This window comes from Balearica regulorum, chromosome 19 (genome assembly GCF_011004875.1).
Source record: "Balearica regulorum gibbericeps isolate bBalReg1 chromosome 19, bBalReg1.pri, whole genome shotgun sequence".
Taxonomy (NCBI): Eukaryota; Metazoa; Chordata; class Aves; order Gruiformes; family Gruidae; genus Balearica; species Balearica regulorum.
Window position 1 is genome coordinate 2309263 of NC_046202.1, and position 18593 is coordinate 2327855.

The 18593-nt window shown below is 42.9% G+C and overlaps 1 protein-coding gene across 1 annotated transcript in view; it reads right to left on the minus strand.

Annotated features, from left to right (window-relative positions):
• AATF (apoptosis antagonizing transcription factor) overlaps positions 1–18593 on the minus strand; it is a 56336-nt gene that overhangs the window by 13472 nt on the left and 24271 nt on the right. The window contains exons 9-11 of the mRNA XM_010313617.2: positions 8667–8734; positions 6556–6636; positions 3275–3346 (exon numbers count right to left, since the gene is read on the minus strand). Coding sequence (XP_010311919.2) covers positions 3275–3346; positions 6556–6636; positions 8667–8734 — 221 coding nt within the window. The remainder of the gene's footprint in view (positions 1–3274; positions 3347–6555; positions 6637–8666; positions 8735–18593) is intronic.

An 18593-nucleotide genomic window follows, 5' to 3' on the forward strand; every position in this document is an offset into this window, starting at 1 on the left:
CCTTGTCCGGTACGGCTGTGTGCTGCTAGAGAAGTATTATGGCCCATGGCAAGTGCAGGGGCGCTTTAAGCAGGGATGTGAAGTGACCCCAAGAGAGTGGCTCTGATTTTCAAAAAAAAAAGACCGATAGCAGCAGATATCTTCATTTTAGGAGAGCTGAGCGAAAACACCTACAGAGGCCTAATTTCAGACACTGGCCACTCCAATATTTTGAATATGTTTTATGCCGGGATGCAAACACAAATGGTGTAAACTAGGGAGGAAAGGAAGGAAGCTAAGCTAAATAATGCCCTGGTTTTCAGCGTGCAAAGCAAGAATACCCACCCAAATGTGGAAGGGCTGCTGCAAAGAAGCAGCAAGGATCTGTTCATAAAGCTCACATTGAACAGGACAAGAAATAACGGGTCTAAATTACAGCAGAGGGAAATTTAAGCTCAACATTAGGACTAAACAGAGCCAAAGCACATCCCGTGGGGAAGAAGCTGCAGAGAAACTGCCTAAGGAAGACTATAATGCCTGCAATAGGCAAACGTAAGGCATATTCTTTGTGTTACAGGTAACCAGCTGGCATTCTGGCAGCAGTGAGGAAAGCTTAGGCTTCTATTTGCGTATCTGTCTCTTGTCTGAAACAAAAGCTTTCTTGTGTATGTTAAAAAATGAAATACTACTACTATTACTAAACCACTGCTTTTTACAGGCACTTCTCAACAGCAGACCTCTGTTGCACAGAAGGAGAATCGGAGTCACGGAAACACAGAGCGACCTGCTCAAGGTCACCCACGAAGCCACTGGCAGAACTAGGAACAGAACCTGCCCAGCCTGGTTCCGGCATTGCCTCCTCCACGTCCAGGGTTTGCCTGAAAGCCTGATCGTGGCAGGATACAGCTGCCCGCACGCTATGACCCTCAGGCACACTTGCTGGTGTGCGAACACATCAACCCACAGTCTCACCCTAGACGGCTAAACCAACATCAGGAGATAAGTGACTAAAATGCCATTAGCAGAAAGTATGGCGGGCCTCCAAAGTGACTAATAAACTTAATGTAAGAAATAAGTTCCCGCAGTCAGACAATAAGCAGCAGCAGCTGCTGCCACACTGCTGCCACCAAAGAATCAGTAAAACATGCAAGCGATGTAATAACCCGCTCAACGTGGAGAAAACCCCCAGGAGACATTTTCAGTAAACCAAATGTCAAACACTCTGTCCCTACCACGTTGATAACTATGTCGACACAGCATAACGTAGATAGCATCCTATTAGCTGTAATAGCTTCTGAGGGTCAGCCAGACCCCGTGCAGTTTGTGGTGGACTCAAGGTGCCTCCCGAGAAGCGAGGGGAATAAGGGTTATGAAGATGGCAGCCAGATGAAGTGTAGCTAAGGCCCAAGAAGGCTATTGTGCAGAATGACTGCACTGTCCCAGCTGTTTCGATGCACTTCACGTTTGCATTGACTTGCTGGAGCATTTTGGCTTACAGAATGCATTTTCTATGCAACTTTTGGAACACAAGTGAGTGCGGTGGACTGCGAAGGAGGAGGCAATGTCACCTCTGGGGGACAGCAAACACAGTGTAACTCCTAGATTATTAGGATCAGTCTCGCTATTTTTTTTCACCTTCACCCCCTCCTCGCACACCCCCCATGCCAGCTGAGCTTGCCTTCGCTGTGGGGACACAGCAGGGGTCTGTATGCCTGCCTAACCTGTAGGACAGTGCAATATGTAGTATACGCAAAAAATGACAGACACCCTAACCTCATTCAAAATTCTCAAAGCATAAGTAGTAACCAGTCAACTGGACATAATACTAAGCTAGAGAAATACTAGAGTCACGCGTATGATTAATGCATATGCTATGAACTGGTTTTTCCTAAAAATACGTATGCCACCTGCTAATTACCCTCAGACAAAAAGATGTGGGGAATGAGCAGCACATCCCAAAACAGTTTCTACAGGATGGTACGACTCTACTAAGCATGTGCGTCTGTCCTACCCCACTCTTTATTTGGGGCTATCCAAAACAGCAAAGACACCAATTCCATACAGGTAAGGAGGTCCTTGCCAGCGGGGAAGCACAGATAGCTGCTAGCTCTGGCCCCGCATTGCAGAAACAAAAATGCATTTGTTTGCCAAATAGACAAAAACGCGTATGTCGAATCTCACAGTGCCAAAACCACTTCTGTTCCTCTCTTCCTATGATCCGGGTAAGGGGGTGAAAGAAGTGACCGCCTTATGGAGCTGGAGGCATAGCTTTCATCCAACACATTTATTTTTGTGGTGAGAGGATCTAGACAATATTCAGAAATCAGAGCAGTTTTCTTATTTGAAAAAAAAGGAAAAAGAAAAAAAGAGTAAAGAAACTATGGGAAAGATGCGTAATGAAACAGCACAGGTCTTATTAAGGACACAAAACATCTTAATGCCAGCTTACTGGAAAGCTCTCATCCAGAAGTCTGTGCAATACCCCAAAAGGCAACAGTCTAAGAACAGTAGGTATTTGGTTTCCATTTTACAAACAGACAAACAACATCTCTCTCTCACAAAGCACAAACATGTTCCACAACCCAGGGGAAAGATGTTTCTCAAGCCTTCCACATGCATTCACTGGAAAAATTATTTCACCTCCTTCCCACAAAAAGCTCAGCATTTCAAGATTTAGTTTAAAAATGTAATAGCTAAGAAATATGAATGTATATGTAGAAAAACTATGTAGTAACTACACACAAAATTTCATTTATATTTTCTTTACTAATTAGCACATTAAAACATTATAGTCTTCCAATAAAATTCTTCACTCTTTAAATAGACATAAACACAAGCAACATTTAGGCCTTGAGTGAATCTTGACTGAACTATTCCAGTTATTAACTGATTTAAGAAAATGCATACTAAACAGAATTTAAAACAGTTGCCATTTCTGTTAAAGGACAAGTTCCTTCTAAGTTTTGATTACACCTGAAGACACCAGATAACTTAGTTGTCTATTTCCAAAATAATTCCATAAAACTAGAAGATTTCAAAATCGGAGGAGTTTTAAAGCAGGAATCAAAATGTAGGTACTGAGATTTATGAAAATTTCTTGTTTGGTGTCACAGTAATTACGGAGTGAAAGCTCAGCCAGACTGCCTGGACAGATGTGACCAAGACACCCAGGCTATGATGCCAGTGACAAATGGTTAACTGATAAGAAGAAATGGAGGGGGCGACAGACTGAAGAACAGGTCAATATCATGCTGTCATGAAGCCATTTGAGAAACATAATTAATCTATTACTCACCTGGCATCATCATTCATTGTACAGTGGTCAATAGGTGCCATGAAGCTCACCAGCTTGCTATGGACATGATACCTGAATAGTGCAGGAAATAAGCAGGCAGCACATTAGTAACTATTAATGAAAAGGAAATGTTGCTGCGTGAACAGAAACATACCGGTCCCTGAAATGCAAAGCACTGCCTTTCCTCCTGGCTGATAGCTAATGAGTCACTAGTTGTAGCTGGCAATTCCTCCTCCCCTCCCTCCCCCTTTCTTATAACATGGACAGAAGAATAATCAGATGATACAATGAACTAAAGAGCAAGCAAATCCTTTTTTATCACAGCTAGAAAGAGGACATACAGCATCCATTAATTGTGTGCGAGTACCTAATCAGACTCCCAGACAGACAACCCTGAAAAGTCAGAGACAGAGAAACAAGAACTCGTTTTCAGCCTTCCGTTCAGCTGGCATCTTAATCACCTTCTGGAATTTGTGCCCAAAGAGACCACTGCAGGCAGCAGAAGCGTCAGAGCATCAGACCTTCTCAAGCATCCATCTGCTACCACTTTTTCCTTGCTCTGTGGTATCTAGGGCCCTAAAGGCTATCAAAATCCCACTCTGCTAGCCATACCCATAGTCGGACAGGCTTACCCTGAATAACTTACAAATGGAGCATGTAAAAACAGGTGAAGGAGGAGACAAGAAAAAGACCCGTGCAGAGAAGAGATGGGGCCTGTCCAAGGTGATGCAGTGCTGCACCGGTCTCAGCTTCTGGTCCACCAAGATATTTCTGCAAGCTGTACTGCACCTCCAGATATAGGATCCCCTTCCGCTTTCCACACTGGGCTAGGAACTTGCAGCTTTTCATGACTGACTTACATTCAAGGACCTGACATATAAAATTCAACAGAATACTGAAAAGCTCTGAAAAGGTGGCTTTAAACCCTAGCGTCTAAGGGCAGGGGATTCCAAACCAACGGCTTTTGGTGTACACTACCATGCTGCCTACCCAAGTCTGAAATGTTTTATCCAAGCTGCTGCTATTTTTAGAGCTTGACAAATAGCAGGCAAAAGGATTCACAAGCATTTGCCCAGAATCACCTTTCCACTCTGTCACCTCTGCACTCCCTTTTGTTTGCTTATGCAGGAACATTCCCTTGAGGGGATTTTTAGCTCACAAGACTATTTCAGAATGGCTCTTCAGGCACAGCACACACTCACCCTTACACAAGGGCTTCTCTGCACAATCAAGTCTTTGTTACTCGTAATGCAAGCAACTGCCCTGGTCTAACGCTGTCATGATCAAGTCAGGAACAGAGGTAGCTGTGTGGGGCTAGCACTGCAACAAGTAACTGGGCAACAGGCTGGACTATGAAATAGTTCGCTTATGAGACATTAACAACTGATAGATTCATACAGATCAAAGCTTATACAGGGACAGTGTGCACAGAGGAACTGATTACTGTCACATTTTTTTAAATCAGGACTTTAAAAAAATCCCAGTCTAGTAGATATAAAATATTTAATTTAATTCACAGAAAGACGTCCCGTGCAGCACAGGACCAGAAATCACTGACGTGAAAAATACGTGTGCACACATCACTCCTGCATATCTACCTCAAGAAAAGGCATGTCCTAGCGAGCGACAGCAGTGTTTTAGGCACCCGGTTTCTTAAGCTTGACTGTGGAGTTTTAGGATGAGCTCAGTTCTCCTCTTAGTGCCCCAATTTCCCTGTCTATGAAGGGGACAGACACTCATGTCAAGCACCAGATCAACTGCTTTTGAAAGCATCACCCAAACATGGTATAACACTGAAGGTTTGCTAAAGGGTTGCCAAAAAGGAAGAATTATGGAGACAGAGGAAACTTAGTATGTGACAGTTTGCTTTCCAGGGTCTCAAAGTCTTTCACGAAAACAAATCTAAGCACTGCTGCCCTGATTTTAGAGAAGGAAAAAGAAGAATAGAGGGTAAATGATCTGCTTGGAGTGACACTGAGTCTCTCAGTGGAAGAACCATTTAAAAATACCCATTTGGGCTCTACTGGACTATTCTGAAAAGATGCTGGAGCTTAACTGCATGTTAATCCTAAACACAGACAATGACGCTTTTTTCTTTTATTGATATTTTCCCTGAAGGGTCAGTGCAACTTTTATTTAAAGAAGAAATAAAAAGCACCTAAGATCTAAGAGGCAATTGACTTGGCAAGATAGCTGATCTCTCAGGAATGCTGAAGCGCACAGATTGCACACAATGAGGGACTTCCCCATTATTCCTGGAGGTTTACGAGTCTGACTCAGTTGTGTGATGTTGTCAGTAGTTTTGACTGAATCATGAATATATCCAATTATGTGTGATGCTGACAGAAAAGAATATTGATAGTCAATAATTATAGGCTTTTCAGGCCAACAAAGTAGCTCTTCCCTCTTTTAATAAATTATCTTATGACATCTATCTTAAAAATTGCTATGCCAGGCCTGACCCAGACTGACTCCACTGACTTTCTATCAGATGCCATCTAAACTCACGATTTATAGTTTACTCACAAAAGGATGGTTAATGTTGCGGATTTTTCAGGAAGCGGTGCAGCTTTTCAGCATGCCTCCCTGCCACAAACACCTCCTCCTCCACAAATCATGCAGTCATGCTAAACTCAGGGAGGCTAATATATCTGCTCTGCAAAGGGGAAGAAAAACCCTATCCTCTCCAGACTGCTTCCCCTTCCACCCTACCATGTGGAAGATTCTTCCACTGGAAACACAATGGGAGGGATCAACCCAAATTAGTGATCCAGAAGTCAGGATGTGAAATGCTTCGAAGCTAAAGAAAGCTGCGATGGGACTTAGAAAAATAAAGGGACTAGACACCAAATTCCAAGTGACAGTCAGTAGGAAAGATATCTCTACCTCACCGAGGCATTCCTGCACATGTTCTGCTAGAGCTGCTAGCCACGTTTTAGTTAGCTAAATATATATTGCACAAGAGGTGTTTATTGGCTTTCAGTGGAAATTACAGCCCCAAATCGCCTAGGGACATCGGAACACCTCTCTCCAGTGTTTTCTGAGGCCAACAAACACTCTTCCCAAGACTGATCTGGGCAATGCTCACAGGCTGCATCCAACCAAGCCCTTATTCTAGGCTCAAAGAACATTAAGATTCCCCAGTGGTTGCCCCAGAGCAAGACATCTTGCCCTAAAAGGCATGAATAAACCTACCAACACACCCCAGAGCCACCCCAGCACAGTCAGACTTTATTTAGCAAAATCAGAACTTCTGTTTGCTTGCAGAAGCTGTCACCCACCGGATTCTCCTTCCTTTACTGGCTTTTCTGTCCACTTTCTTCTTTATTTTGCTTCGTAACTTCTGGATGGCCAGCCATTGCCTGAGGGGTGCAAAATGAGATGCACAACTTTTAGAGCCACAAGGAAAATAAGCATTAGGGACACCGGGGTCTGAGGCCCTTCCCAGCCCTTCTACCTATTGCCTTTACAGAAGTGAAGGAGATCAGAACCTCAGGAAAACAAGTATGAAACTAGAAATGCCTGCGGTGCTGCTTCACTCCATGGACATGGCATTTGAACGATAAGGGATTGTCCGGACTCCAGCCACAATGGGAGACGCAGGCCAGACCTGCTGATCCCTGTTCAGTGAGAATATTCTACCTGCAGGGAAACCCATGGAGGCCACAAGCTTGGCTCCATTTTACATTCTTTCTTGATTACTGAATATTTTTAAGAATCTTTAGAATTAAAAATCAAATCTTTACAAAATACAAATGCTAAAATCTGTAAAAAAAAGTCTTTACAGGTACTGCTTTTTTGTTTCGGCCTTGATTACTAGAATGACTTCTGGTTTGCATACAGAAAGCCCATAACAGAATAGATGGTCTGCCACATCCTAAACTGATTCTCTGAGTGAGATAGGTTATGCTAACTTCATGAACAGAATTACCATGATGCAACAGATGCTCTGAATTTATTTCTTCCTCAGTTTTGCAAAGTATGTTGAAAATGATAAGTATTTCTCCCTACCACCTCTGACTGTCTAACCTGGAAAATCTAGCAAGAAGCCCTATATAATGCTCCAACTCTTACTACACAAAACTACAAAAGAAAAAGTAATAAACACTTTCAGAAAGTGCTGTCTGATCCCCGCCTGTATTATTTAGAAGGGAGGACTCATCTCCTCAAACAGAACTTAATCAAGTCAAAGAAGTTTTCAGCAGGGGAAAACTTCTACTAGTTATAAATATTTTTTTTTACAAAAACGAGCGTCATCTTACCTGATTTATACAATGAAAACTTGACATCAGGGAAAAAAATCTAGCAAAATCCAATTACTACAATCTTAATATAATCTTAATTACTGTAATCTATTTTATTGTAAAGTCAGATAAATGTACAATGTAATCACCACTTAAATGTAATTTTGTCTATATCATGTTAAATTATAGTGAATAGCTTTCCATAATATTCCAGACATACACAAAATAAATTTGACACATTGTACTAAAATTTGGGTAATATTTTACAAGGATAAAAGTTATTTCATCATCACAAAATTTCCTACTGCATTTTCTTACCCTCCCCATACACACACACACACACACACACCCCCCCGTAGCACTATTTCTAGTGGAGCGCCCTATTCCAGCATTTTCAGCCTTCCTCTGCTTTTACACTTTTCCAAATTATAGCCCATGGCCATTTAAATGTACACTGTTCATTAAGTGGTATTTGGAACATTCTTTATTTTCTAACCATAGAATTAAACAGAAATAAGAGCTTCCCTGCATGGAATTATATTTTACTTCTGCATGTAGGAAACATTCCCTGATATTAATAGTTTAGTATCTTTTCTTACAGCAGGGAGAGAGCATACACAGGAATTGCTTTAACTGATCTCACAACAGAAGGTTTGCTCCTGTAAAACAATGACAAATCAGAGCTCAAAATGAGAAAAGGCCAAATTTCAGCAGCGGGCAGTCACTTTGCTTAGCTCCCCCTCACTAGGGTCAGCTAAGACACCCCTCTATGGACTCCCTTTGTGCTGCATGAACTACTGAGAGCTAGAAATATCCAACGTCTGGAACTAGCCTTTTACTACTGGAAAGTATCTTCAGGGCATCACAGACAAACCAGGGTACAGCTCAAAGGCTGGCAAACTTGCACTTCAGCCAATGTGATCCGTAAGTAAGGAGTATGTTACAGAGGATGGCTTTCTTGACTAATGTCACACCGTTTTAATAATTTGTTACACACCTTCTTATACCCAGATGCTTTCTCCAGAGTCATTCAAAATTTTACCCTCTACAGTGAAGTGGACTGGAAGCCCACAAGTAGTTTTGCACTTCTGGACTGGGATGCAGTGCTGGGCTGAAGTTAGTGATGTTACAGACAACTTCCTACTTACCTGCCCATGGCTACCTGGTCATTGGGGTCCAATGAAGTGGTTTTACGTTCTATAAGTTCTCGAAGGAGCTAGAAGACAGACAACAATCCCATTTAAAAGCACAGTAAAGACACGGTAATGCAAACAGGCTCACAGGTTTCTCAGAAGACTTAAGAAATTAGTTGCCAAGATCCCAAGGGAACCTGTATGCCGCATGTCTGAAACTTCCTAGAAAACTCCAAGCCAAGAACCATGGCTTTTTATCATCTCCTCTCGACAAGAGTTTTCCCAAGGGAAAAAGCTGATGGCTCTGAAAGGGTTCAAGCAAGGAAGCAAAACCCTATGCTAAAAGTTTAAGTAACTGTAGACGATCGCCCTCTTCCAAAAAGGTACCCATAGAATATGTGACTGGAACATAACGCTGAAGGCCACTACAAAGAGGTTTTGTATATAAATTCAAATGGATCTAGGAGTAGTACAGTCTTCCCTTCAACCCATCACGGTTTATTTAGGTGACACATAACATCATGTCATTCATCTGAAGAGAATCTAAAAGGTTATGCAGAGCCAGAGGGGCACAATTTAGTAGCACTGCGGTCCAAGCACAAGAAGCCTCACATGGGCAAAGCAAACTAATAATCTCGAGTCTAAGTGATGGCAAAGAACTGGAATCCCTGGGGGCACTGCAAAGACCCTGCTGGGATTGTCAGCTGGGCCAACCGTTCGGTAACCGCTGGTCCCAGGAGCCCGGAGCAAAGTGTACAATCCCACAGAGGGCAAATGGGTGACAAGCTTGGGGGGATGTGAGCAGCTGAGCCTGACATGAGATGGTCGTTTCTCACCCAGAGGGGCAGAATGAAGAACTCTGCTTGTATTTCAGAGGCTAGTGCCGCTCCTTGGGCTTTGGAAGGATAAAAACGGCCTGACCGTTCACAAGCTGTTGTGTACACAACTCCCGTGGGCAAGAGATGTAATGCAGGCAGATCTGCAGTAAGACCTCTGCCCCACAGGTCTTGCCCCACACTTCAAGTGGGGAGGGTAGGGGGGAACCAAAACACTTCACCAAACAGAAGTCAACCATTGCTGGGCAGTAATGCTCGCTCTGAGGAACAGCACAGCAAAATAATTTTTATAGCTAGAGCAGGAATGCTCAAGCAGGCTTTTCTATTTCTTTTCATGTCCTGAGGGTTGGGTTTTGTCCTTTTTGCTTCCTGCAGCCAAAGAATATTGTGAACAGCCTTTTTGGATACTTGACTGGTGCTATGTGTTTATCACCGCTCACTGTAAATCGTATGTGCTGTGCCTTGGGTATTAGCCAACATATTAACACAAAGAACAGAAATAAACCCTCCAAAACTGAGGGGCACAAACTGCTTTCTAAATGCCGACATTTCACTGACTAGTGAAGTTACTGCCTCAGCTCAGAAAGGACCCAAAACAGACCACCTGGAAACCAGAGAGTCCAGGCAAACCCACAAAGATGCTAGAGATGAAAGGATGAAAGATGCTTTTCCTCCACCCTCTACTGAAGTAGGCGAGAGGACTGCAATGGTCAATCAAGGTACAGTAGCCGTCACGGAAAGCAGGGCTCGGGGAGCAGCCACAGACCTGGCCCCAGACAGCACGCACAGACAAGGCAGGGGGACAAGAAAGAAGCTCCACATCCCCCCACACCAGCTCAAGCGAGACGGCGGCATTTGCGAGCACAGCTTAGCCCCTGCGAGCACGGCTTAGCCCCTGACTACCGCTGTGCTCAGCACAGCCGGCCCTCAGCCGGCTTCCCAGGCACCAACGCTGCCCCACCGAGCGCAGCCGACACCAGAAGCTGTCCGGGCACAGTGCTACGTGAGAACTCCCTGACCCCCATAGTTCCTGATCACTCAGCTACACTACTGGAGTGTGTGGGGAGCGGGGGAAAGGCGTGTACCCCACAAAAGAAAAATGCCATAAAGGTAGATAGGTATTATTTTATGACCCTTTTTTATTTTCAAATAGGAGACATTCAAGCAACAGAGATAGTATTTATACCTGTCCACATCTTTTCTCTCCTTTAAGGCATACATCATATTACCAAAAAAAAAAAGAGTGATTTGAGCATAATTAAGAACCTGCCATGACTTTTTTTCTATTTGCTTATTTCTGGAGATTATTACTGCAGCAATTACATTTAAAAATCCCAGGAAGAGAGGCCACTGGTTTATTATCACTAGAAAACAGCAAGCTACTTCTCTGCCCTGTTTATCTGATTGATTCCCAACATCTTTCTGGCACACAATCTATCAGTTTATCTCTCCCACTTCATCACAGTCACTTCTGGCAGCTAAATACAAGATCCAAATCCAGTGTTACACAGACATACGACACAGTAAACCTATGTAACACCGCCACTCTGCAAACAGCTGCCCTTAAGGCTAAGCAGAAATGGGATCTTGGTTTCTAGTCAATATTCTGTCAAAAGCAAGGTGGGAGGGAGGGTTTTAACAGCAGCGAGAAATGGTGCAGCAAGGTTTTAGTGGTTTCTTCCTGTACCGGCAATGAGGTGTGTTTACTGTCTCCTCTTATCTTGCTTCCTTGGCACGATGCACGGAAAAAACTGCTGAGTAGCGACGGCAGAGGCTAAGGCACAAGAACACAGTAATGCACAGATGTCCTGCACTCTTAAGAGAACTAAGCAGCAAGGCATTTTCAGCAGGACTTGCTCTTCCTGGTGGCACCCCAAATCCACAGCCTGGCAGACTAAGGAGTGCCACCAAGGTCTTACAGCTGTGTCCGCGCTGGTTAGAAAGAGATGCATTTTGGGGGGCAGGCTCCTAATGCTGCACCCGGGAAGTGGGCAGGACCTTGTTGGACAGGATCGCTCTCCTTTTGGCAAGGCAGCGCTTCCCGTGACGGCTGCGAAGGGCAGGGAGTTGAACTGTGTGCCACTTAGCAGGGCGACAGCAGGGATCCCATTATTTGCTGGGGGGCATGTCCTCTCCTCTGTGTACGGAGGATCCTCTCACCAGAATTAGCAGGGAAAACCTTTGTGCAGCAGTAGGAGACCAAACCCTGCACACAGCCGTCTCCTCTGCACTAACTAGGCCACCAGCCGATCAGCCATTAGTTGAGGCAGAGACGGTTTTGTTGACCTTGGGGCTGACAGGGAGATGTTCTTTCAATACAGCGTCAGCCGCAGGATTGGGGACGCTGGTGGGGAGAGGAGAGGGAGACAAAGATGAGGGGGAAGTAAAAAAAAGCAGGGACAAGAGGGAAATTAGGAAATAAAAGTAAAAGCTGCGAAGCATCTTATTACGTCTAAATAGTGTGTGTCTTAAAGCTAAAGTTATAAATCATGCTAACAATGGTTACTAAAATAAAAGTGGATGTAGCCAGAGGCTACCACTGAAAAAGTCAGTCTAGACCTGCCTCGCTGCCTTTGGTCTTTAAGGATTTGATTAGTTTTTCTGCTTTCTAGTTCAGAGTCTTGCATTCAGCCCATGCTCCAGAGCCAGCTAGGGCTCAGGATACAGAATGAATGATAAATTCATTTACTGAATAAAGCAACACTGTTTTCACAGCACAAGACTTAAAACACTTCCGAAGCTGTAATATTTCATTAAGCTTGGTGATTCTGGTTAAAATTTATTAGTCAAAACAGAAAACTCTCATCAGACCCCATATATTCCATTAGGAGTGATATATGGTGTCTCCCAATGTCTAATTATTAACTAGGAAGTGTAAGTAAATCACTATCAGCATTAAGCCCTGATGTGTGAAGACAGAGTTTGAGTCAGGCAATTTCAGCATCAAAAGGCTTTGATTTGAAACATAACCTTTTTTGCTTTCCCTCCTTCACATCTTCGCATCTTCCCTGAACTTCAAAAACCTAAGCTCAGTCTCCCACGTAAATGAACACAACTGCCTACCTGCAACAAAGTGCAACCACGTCCAGCACTCTGCAGCTCAACTACCAGCTCTAAGCTGCTCCTACCAAAAGCTGGAATCAGGATGACAAACTATGAGCAAAGTGGACAACAGGCAACAGTAAGCAGAAGAAAGTTGCTAACATCAGGTTTGTCTTTGGAACAAAGCAGTGACGCTTGCCACGAGTGCTCCTGCGTGTGCGTCTTTCTGAACTCGGTAAAATTTCGCTATTAAAACCAACCCAACTGGACTCCCGGGGACTACCTACCACCTGAGTCAAGAAAAGCACGTAGAGGTTGCACGGTTTGCCAAGGCCCACAAGCCGTGTTCGTGGAGGGCTGGGAGCAGACGGGAACTGACTCTCCCTCCTGTGTTCTGAGAATGCGAGAGACCTTAAAATCTGTAACTGCTAACAAAGAGCAAGGCAGCGTTCCTGCAGAACACCTCTGAAGACAAGAGCTTCAGAAGCAGTTAGTATTCACCTACCTTTGCTGACACCAAAGCCATTGTTAAAATTTACACTGGAGTCAATGATGTGTGCTTTCTAAAGAATTCACCTTAAAAGGACTCCCTCTCTGTGCTAGTTAAAGAGATGCACACAAAGTACACTGTACAAAATTAGAGGGATTTAGAGATGCCATCAGGGTGTTGTTCAAGGGTAATGGAGATTCATTTCTCATTTTAGAGGTCAGTTTTCATTTTAGAGGTTAGGTCTCATTTTCATGCACTATCTATCAGTGTTTCTAATACTACAGTTGCTGACCTTTCTGATTTGCAGACCCCTAAGAATTTCCAGTTGAAACAAAGAGCTAAGTATAGCTGAAATAAGCCTTGTGACAAAAGGCTCACTTTTCTTAGACCTCACAGACCAATTCAAATTAATACCTCGCAAAAGTTGACCTACAGTATATCACAGGAAACAGTTTAGTTTACAAAGCTTAGAAATATAATTGGAACAAAAGGAACACTTTTTCTCTGGTGTTATTAAAATCTTCAGAAAAGCCAGTAAAGGCACGGGTCATTTCTGCTACAGTGCGTCAAAGCCACCTGCTCTGCCTTGCAAGTGGCACTGCTGCCTTTGAATTCGCCGAGTCAGGTATGCGAAGAGGTGAGACGCAGTCTCAGCCCAGCCATTGTGCTGGCTGCTGCACGTGGAAGTCAAACCAGTCCTACTGGGCTCCCCTCACCAATAACAGTATCAAACAAGGGCCCAACAATGTTCATTTTAATACAACTGTGCAGAACAACGGAAAAGCAGGACCTCATAGTGCTTCTGCCATCTTAGTCATTTGCTGAAAGCAGCAGGACCAGAAAAAGATTCGCCTATGTATGGATTCTGAAAGTGAGAAAAAAGTGAGAAACCCAAACATCAGGTTTACCAGCAGCTGCTTACCTTTACTACAACACTCTGTCACGCTTTGTGCTAAAAAAATACTCAGTTTATTAGTGAGGAACTCTAAAATATTTGCAAATCGCTTATGTGGGCTTTTATAGCTAAGTGTGTATTTGTTACTACAGACAGTAAACAAACAATTCTTGTGGTGTGAAGGTCTACTAATGGCACTCCGCTGTCTTTTAACACAGAATCCTTTCACAAGCTCAGGCAAATTACCTTCACCCTGCCTCACAGAGCTGCAACATGACATGCCATGTTGAAAAAATGTGTTATTGTTATCTTTTAACAGTTTAAAACCCAGTTATTTTTTAACAAAATCACTGTAGGAAACAAAAAACAGAGAAGCTAAGTACAACTTGTCAATCCAAGTAAAGTAAGACTACAAACACTGAATGCATTTCCTCTCCTGGTGAAAATGCAAAGTCACTCTGCTACTGAACAGGGGTTGGCAAAGCCACATTTTATCAACCTAGTTTCAATACTTTCTAATTTAATTTTTTTCTTTTAGTCTTTGGAGAGACATGGTAAATCACATGAATTTTTTCCTTCTTTTTTCATATTTATTCGCTATACAATTATTTAAAACCACATAAATCATGAAAAGATTGCTTCTAGTCCAGGACTTGTTCAGCGTACATTTTACATTGCATTCTGCCCAGATGTAGAAACAAGCTGTTTCTTTCCCTCTTTCAAGCTCCCACACAGTAGTAGCATAACACTGTTTGGATTTCTAGCAACACCAGAGCAAATTTAGACTGCAGCTCAAACACTATCTTGAAATCCTCTTGAAACACTTTTTTAATATTTATTTTTCTGCAATCTATTTATCATGTAGAAACCTAAACTGCAAGGTGAAATCACTGGACAGTCTCTTTTTAAAAAAACATTTTATTAAAATTCAGTTTTGTATAACATAGGCATATTTTCTAATAACCCATTAAGAGAAGTTTCAACTCAAGCTTTAAAACGTGTTATTAACCATCTACCCAGCCATTTGAAAGATACATGCCTGTGATAAGAGTATCGTATTGCCATTAACCTGTGGAATGGTTCGAGACATCTCTTATTCACACAAAACTCTAAATGCATCTAATTAAAGCCACAAGATCAGCTGTCCATATTAATCACTCACCAGTTTAATTAAGGTAAACCAGCTTGTCAGAAAGCCAGTCTTCTCTCTATTCTTCACCATTATCGACTTTTAATAGTTCACTGGATTAGTAATTACTTGTTTATGGCATTATCAAATACCTGGGAGAGAGCAAACCACAGCGTGTGCCCAGGAACTGCTTTTGGTCGACTCTTGCTTGGGACACGAGGAGAAACCTACCCCATAAAGTTTACTAAAAAGATGTACAATGCGATTTAGACACAGGTACAACCCAGAAGAGAAACAAATTGAGCTCCAAGTATCTTAACAAGAGATTCAGACTGGGAAGCTCATTTTGCAGTCACTCAGATTAACGCAGACATTTTGAACACTAAACTAGGACAAAGCAAGTCAGTGAGATCTCTTGCTCACTTGTAAAAACCACATCTGTCACGTAGAGCGTGCAAGAGTGGGCAGGCACATGCAGTGCCACTCCACAAGGGACAAACAATAAATTAAGTTGCAAGTCCTACAATTAAACACCATTTTCTACAGGATCAACTCCTTTCCTAAGCAATTAGGGTATAGATAAGGAAGAGAGCAAACCTCTTCCTCACTATTCAAGCATGCTCGCTCACCTTGGGAGTAAATCCCAGGCAGTGGCAGTTCATTCCATCACAGCGCAGTAGCTGAGGGATGACAGTCCTCTCCAACCCCCTGGCAGTCCTGCCTGGCAAACTGCTGCCATCTCTGTGTGAACACCTCGGCGGTTCACTGAATGTTGCCCATCCACTTTGGCTCTGCTCAGCTTCTGCAGTTGTGGTGATCACAGACATGATCGATGATTGTGGGTTGTTATAAAATGCAACGATATATAACATAACCAAAATCAGGGGGGGAGGGAGCAGGAGAGCAGAGAAAAAAAGGGATTATGTATATTCCTAATTCTCCTTAGGCATACCTGCTGCCATCAATGATGAACATTTGTTCTGGGAAGAGCTGCTACCAGTGGAACGCTTAGCATATGAACACTAACCTAATTCCTGTTGGAAATAAACCAATTTCCACTCTCTCCTTTACTAGAGGAGTATTTCAACCTAATAATAAAATCTCCACTGTAGCATGTCAGACCAGCAGCTCTCTGGTAGCGGGCTGGAATTTTAAGTCTTAATGCTGCAATATCAGCTGTAATGAATTCTACGTAAATATGACTTCTAAAAATAAAAAGCCTTTTTCTTCACTTAAAACTATGTACGAAGGAGAGTTTAAAAGAAAAGGAAATGGGGTCTAGCCTCTCACTGCTGTCAGTAATGAGGACCCTTCTGAAACAGTTTAACTATTCCCACCCGGTGCAACCCAAATAAAAATATTTCATTTGCATTATTCAGCTCAGTTTTACATTACCATTCAACATGGGCCACCACAATAAATATTATAACTGCTTATAAAACAAGTGAAGAATATGAGAAAAGACAAAGTGGGATGAACAGACAGAACAGAGTTAAATCCTGAATTGTCGTAAAATTCCACCAGCCCCACATGGTGAATTCCATCGAATACCAAGACCTGGACAAGAAAATTGGTTTTCCACAGGAAAAATAGATTCATTAAAGAGTTTTGTATATAATCTATAACAAAACAGTATAGCTACTTATTCTGTTATCATTAGCTTGTGCACACTCATCCGATCTCGTTCATTTGTACTTGCTTAATTTCACACTGAAATATACAGGACGTTGGTTTCCAATGTCCTTCCTTATCGGAATGTTTACCTTCAATAAATCATGAGCAGTAATCAAAATAAATTAATCATTATAAAATGTTATTTAGAAAAATGAAAGTGATGTTAAAAAAAGTCTGGATCTAAATTTAAATACAAAGAAAAAAGCACCCACTGAAATATACTGTGCAATAAGTATTATGCACAGAGGTCAGAGTTTCTGAGCAACCTCAGCTCCAACAACCAGAGATGTTGCTGCCGATTACTCCTGAAGAACCAGTTCCCCTTCTACATTTTATTTATATATGTACATCCACACACGCAATCACACATGCACACAAAAGCGCTGCACAGTTATGACCCATCTGAAAGAAAACGCATTCACTGTATTGTCAGCACTCTATTGTAATGCACTCTACCCTTTCTGAATGCAATGTTCAGCTTCAGCTTACCACCCTGACAAATAAAGGAAAGCACTTTATGAAACCAATTTAATTGGGAGGTGACAGAAAACATACAGCCATTTTCTTTAGCCTTATCACTGAATTGGCTTCAGCTCCAATCTCTGCCAAATCCCACTCAACAGAAGACATTAACCAGGTCAGCGGAACAGGTGCTGCGCGGTGTCTGGCAAGGGGCTGGCATCCCCGCAATTACTTGCACACAATGAAGCAGTAATCTTTACAGATCATCTCTCCCAAGAAGCATATTGGGGACGGGAGGAGAGGAGAAGGGTTGGAAGGGAGGGAGGGAGAGAAGGAGGGAGGAAATAAAAAAAAAAAAACAAGCAAGAAAGGAAAATGAATGTGTAGCTGCCTCGCGGCTCAGCAGATGTCTGTGCGTGATGTACGAGGCTAGGATAAGCTGTCGTAGCCCGCTGCCAAAGAGTGGTAAGTGATTAAAGCCTCCACCAAGCTAAGCACCATATTTAGAGTCTATGGGGTTTCAAAAGTTGCACCCATTCCTTGCTGTGCTGCCAGATGTTGTTGGCTGGTCCTGCTCCTATTCACTGTGCGTGGGAGGCAGCAGTTGGTACAGCAAGGAATACAATCTGGAACGTTTCCGGAGGTGCCGTACATTAAACTGGTGTCACCCATCCTTCACCTCTACCGAACGCTGAAACAACTCCAATTTGCTGCCACTTCCCTCTTGGGAAATGGCCAAGATACAGTTGTGCCTGGCAGACCCATTTGTTTTACTCAGGTGATTCTCTTCCCTCAATGACCTCTATTAGTTTAAGTTTTAATTTAGATTAACCCCAGCACCCCAATTAACCAGTGAGGGGAAAAGCTAAGCTGTGACTAGTCATATTTCTGAAATCACGATTTATCGAAGTTAAAGTTATTAGAAGGAAAGATGGGCCATTCGTCTATTGCTATTTTTCTTTTAAAAATTTAACATTTCACGGCCAATAAGCACTTTCTCTGCACAGGTCTGTGGACTGTCAATCACAGCTATTTCTCCTCGACCTCTTCACAATTTCGTTATACTAACTTAATTCGTTCTGTGTTCTAAGGGTCCACTTGGCCTCCAAAGGTGGGCTTCTGGTCCACTTGGACATCAAATTCCACCTCAGTATCATCTCACTGCCTTACAGGTTTAGCCTCTTCAACCACAGCTGCCAACAAGACAGGCACTCTCCCATCTCCATCTTAGAGCCTACACAGATGAGCCTGGCATCTTCACCTGCCCAAGAGATGCTGCTCAAACCACAGCAATACCAGCAGAGATGCTCTTACAATGAATACACAGCCTGGAGAGGAGCTAGCTTGGAATACAATCCCAGCTCTGAGGCAGGCTGCCTTGAGTAGATTCCTCACAAACATTCAAATTGTCCTA